Here is a 4,263-nt window from a genome sequence, read left to right on the forward strand (position 1 = left end):
GCCCCAGTAAACCTGAGTTAGCATTTTTTATCACTCGTGTGCTTATACAGTGGATATCCTGACAATTTGCAAAAGCAAGAGAAAATCCTGACCATAGGTCCTAAGGACAGCCAGACCAAACACACGGCCATAAACAGAAGTTGTGAAACACACAGATGCAGGGAATAATGAGATATTTGCTGAAGAGCTGCTGTGTTTTGCCTTTTTGTGGGAGAGTTCTTCCTCACCACCCGTTACAGAAGCCCTCCAATGAAAACACAATGAAACTAGTTAGATAAATCTCAACCAAAATGAGTGATAGATGGAAAAATGTGAAAGGTGAAATTAGAGCCTGAAGTCTTCAATTATGTACGTAGCTGATGGGTAAATCCTTTCCCACATGTATAGGTAGATTACCTTGAAAGGAGGGAACAGCCAAGAGGATCAAGAGAACCTGCAGGGGCCTTTCCTCTCTCTTTAATCACTACAGCGTAGTGTATATTCTCCCAGCCATGTGGTTTGGCCCTTATTGCCTCATTAGCATGCCCAAACGTTGAGGAGGATGGAATTGCCAGCAGATCTATGGGAAAAATAAACTGATGAAGAATATCAGTTCTGCAAATGGTTTGCTATTGATGATTTATACTCTTGGAATACAGCAGGATCAAAGTCTTCCCCTTCATCACTATTCTTGAGCTATTGTGCCATGAATGCTCTTCATGATCTATTCACACTCAAGGATTGCAGTGTCCTAAAAGGCAGGACCATTAAATTAGATTTAATTTAACTAGAGGCTGTCTTTAGCACTTTTTTTTCATTTTTGTATCAAGATGGTTTTGCAAATAATCTTTTATGGTGAAAAATCAAGGCAAATTCTCTGCCATGTACCATCCACTATCASCTGAGATAGCCCAATTATATCACAGAATGAGATTTTTAAAGGCTATTGCCAAGTTGCTGAGTCACCTACCAGCTCCTACTCTAAGCTTTGTGGTCTAGTACAATAGGAAAAGGTTTGCTAGAGATTTGAATAATGCTACTAGCTCTGATGAGTAGACAGACAACAAGAAGGATGGATCATAGATATTCAGACAAATATCAGAAAATATTTACTGCAAAAACTAGAGCTGTTAAACCCTGGTATTTAAGTTGGATTGAAGTGCCGACATCTTCAGCACCATGTCCCTTAATGAAGTATTGAAGTCCCTTAATGAAGTCCCTACAGTATTGACTCAGAGAAGGATGACATCTATTGTATATTTTTTACTATATGAAATGGTCAGCCTTCAAACATAGTAATGAGCTCTTAATTCAGTTTTGCTTAGCTTGAATAAYTTATTTCTTCCTTCCTTATTTGAACAGCAATATTCCAAAGTGCTTTTTGTGCATAGACTCATGTGATAAACTGGGTATCCCACTGATTTGACTAACTGCTCAGGATTTTTACAGGCTGCTTGCATTTGTATAGGATTTTACTTATACAGGACTGGTGGTTTAACTGTAATAAGTACAGGATGATAAATAATATTTTTCCATGTAATATATGGTTTCATTTGTCTCTAGTTCATAAATGGTGATATAATTTTTACCAAATGTCTCTCCATCCTGGAAGATGTGAAGATGTACTTGAAGTACAGAAAATTGAAACTTTGATTTTTGGGGAGGAGAAAGGTTATTTTGTTTTAGCAGTGTATATTTCTTTAGGAAGAAAGACAAGSGGGAAAGCAAGCCATCTGGCACTCTCCAGCTCTCCAAGTTTTTGTCCTGATTTCTTGACTCAAAACTCTGGATTCATACTTTGAAATGTGTGAATTCTCAGTGAGAAATCAGAGATCTGAAAATTAAACATTCCATGATGGTCTTATCTACGTGAGTTTAAATAAGTTAACTAGAACTAAAAATTCAAGGTTGTGTGTTCCACATCTATGAAAGTTAAACACTTAATCTCATCCAAATGAAATGTGTGCGCTATGTRTATGCAGCTTAAATACAAGTATGTGAAAGACAAGGCCTCACATTTTCCTATTCTTCTATTTAATCATATGATTAAAAGAAAGAACATAAAACTACTGTATGGTTAAAACTCAAAAACTGTGTTAAGATTTTTGTAGCATTCTGTAAAAGGAAAAAGGAGCATGGACTCATGYTTCTTATGGAAAAGATCTCAATATTGATCTTTCCTTTCTTGGCTTCAGAAGCTTTGCTTTGGATGTACCACTAACTTTCACAGCTCCTGCTCCCCGACCTCTCTGAACTTTAGCCAGTATAATTATTAGGATTCCTTTGCACTAAGTACTGTGGAAATGCACAGTGAATTCCTTTCAATACTATCAGGATTTCACCTACAGACAGCATACTGTGGAAGYGGACTCCTGGGAACCTGTTCCCTGTTCTCAGTTTGCTCAATGAAAGGACTTGTTTTTAACTTATAGATACATTTTACGGTCTTAGAAACATCACATAATATAATAGTATGAATGTTGTAATACTAYATATATTCTTGTTATATACAGTGCAAGGGGAGGGGGATTACTGAGTTGGAAGGGAGAACCCAAAATCAAATAGTGTAGTTCAAAAAAGTAATTGACATTTGACAATACATATGTTGTAAAGTAYCTGTTAAGTCTCATCTTCTCATAATCTTTAAAAGTTTTTGAGGTAGCTGGTTACTTATTAAAGATACAGTATATGTAAAYGCTTTTTCCATGTTTTTGACTAAAAGAATACTTTTCAAGTAATATTCATGGAACCACTGGAACCACCTGAAATCAGCCTGCTGCATGTCTATGACTTCATTTCTGGGCCAAGTGCTCACTTATGCTATACATCCAAAGCTGTYCTGCTCATTTTGCAAATGGATATGAGGGATCTTTTGTGAAATTGGCAAGTAGACAGATGTTTGGAGGCCATAAYAAAAGTCTTCACTTGCGAAGACAGTTAAAGAAAAACAGCTTAAGGTCAGGTAGAGGTGAATTTTTCAGAGTTTATTACAACCCTCTGATATTGTCCTCTCCTCACTCTGCTCTACTTGGTTCTTCTTCTCTTTCCAGATTTCTTTTTCTTTTTGATCTGTGGAAGCTCAATATTCCCTTCTACCTTCCACTTTCCCTGCTATTCTGCATGTCYACAACACTCTTGATCCTACACCTTTTTGTAATTTTTATCCATTACTGCCTTAATACTGCTCCCTGCGGGAGTTTCTCGAGTTTCTGCTTGAGTCTGGTATTCACATTTCTCCCCTACTTTACCTACCTGCATTCACTTAAATAGCTTCTTTTAGATGTATAAAACTGATGGTATAGCTGTGGGTTTGTGAGAAGTAYGTAGGAACCACATGGACATGGTGAGGCTGTCTACAAATGCAGAATAGTAAGACTGCTACTAACTCTAAGAGCAACTAGAAAGATATACAGGGTTATACAAAGAAAGCCAGAAAGGGGGAAGATTATCTGGAACAAACTTTTGTAAACCTTTTAGAAGGCCTAGTATGCGTTATAAATTGTACTTTAAATGAGGTAGGGCTTTTAGCCTAAGTAGCCCAAAGAGAGATATCAGAGGAAGCCTAATAAAAGGAAATGGTTATAATAAAAGTACTAATAGAAGCAGTGAACTCTTCACCTTAGATAACTGGAACTTACCAGGCAACAAAGTTGGGCTAAAGTTGATTTTAATTTCATCGTCCTWTCTCCCCCCAGGCAGCCTAGATATATTTCTACTACTGCATTAGGTGCTCCAAGACAGTGTCCCACCGGCACTGGGCTCCCACTCATGCAGAGGTTCCCAGCTGCAAGTGCAATGTGATCATTGCTTTTTGCCATTTAATATCTGAAGATTATTTCCCCCCCTAAAAGGCCACTTTTCTTAGCGGTTTTTCGAGGTTCTAGGATGTATCAGCTTCAGGCGGCTGGTGCAGGCACCTCGCGGTCCCCGTCAGCACCGTGAGGGCAGGCAGGGAGAAAGCCTCCCTGCGGTGGGGCCAGCCCGTACAGCCCCCTGCGGCGGGCAAACCCCRCACAGCCGCTCTCCTTTCAGGGCAGAATAAGCACAGATTCCCTCGAGGCCAGAGCGACAAGCAAAACCCCGCAGACCGACCGGCTTAAAGCCCAGAACTCATAAAACCTGGCGAATTCCTTCAATACGAGGAGGAAAAAAGGGCGCACGGTGTGAAGGTGAGGAAGCGGGGTGAGGCAGGGAGGCTGCGGCAGGCGCCTGCTCCGGGCAGCGCCGGGGCGGCGCGGCGGCCGGAGGCGCTGAGGGGGTTAAGCGCCGCCGGGGGCGGAGGCT

General features: G+C 40.3%; 1 protein-coding gene across 1 annotated transcript in view; it reads left to right on the forward strand.

The window, feature by feature from the left end:
* Positions 1–3,864: 3,864 nt before the first annotated feature.
* The window catches only part of TTPA (alpha tocopherol transfer protein), a 17,111-nt gene continuing 16,712 nt past the window's right edge, over positions 3,865–4,263 (forward strand). Inside the window, exons 1-2 of the mRNA XM_085313524.1 lie at positions 3,865–3,917; positions 4,082–4,148. Coding sequence (XP_085169650.1) covers positions 3,865–3,917; positions 4,082–4,148 — 120 coding nt within the window. The remainder of the gene's footprint in view (positions 3,918–4,081; positions 4,149–4,263) is intronic.

Source organism: Rhea americana, unplaced genomic scaffold (genome assembly GCF_003343005.1).
Source record: "Rhea americana isolate MKP2758 unplaced genomic scaffold, rheAme1 scaffold_39, whole genome shotgun sequence".
In the NCBI taxonomy this organism is placed as follows: domain Eukaryota; kingdom Metazoa; phylum Chordata; class Aves; order Rheiformes; family Rheidae; genus Rhea; species Rhea americana.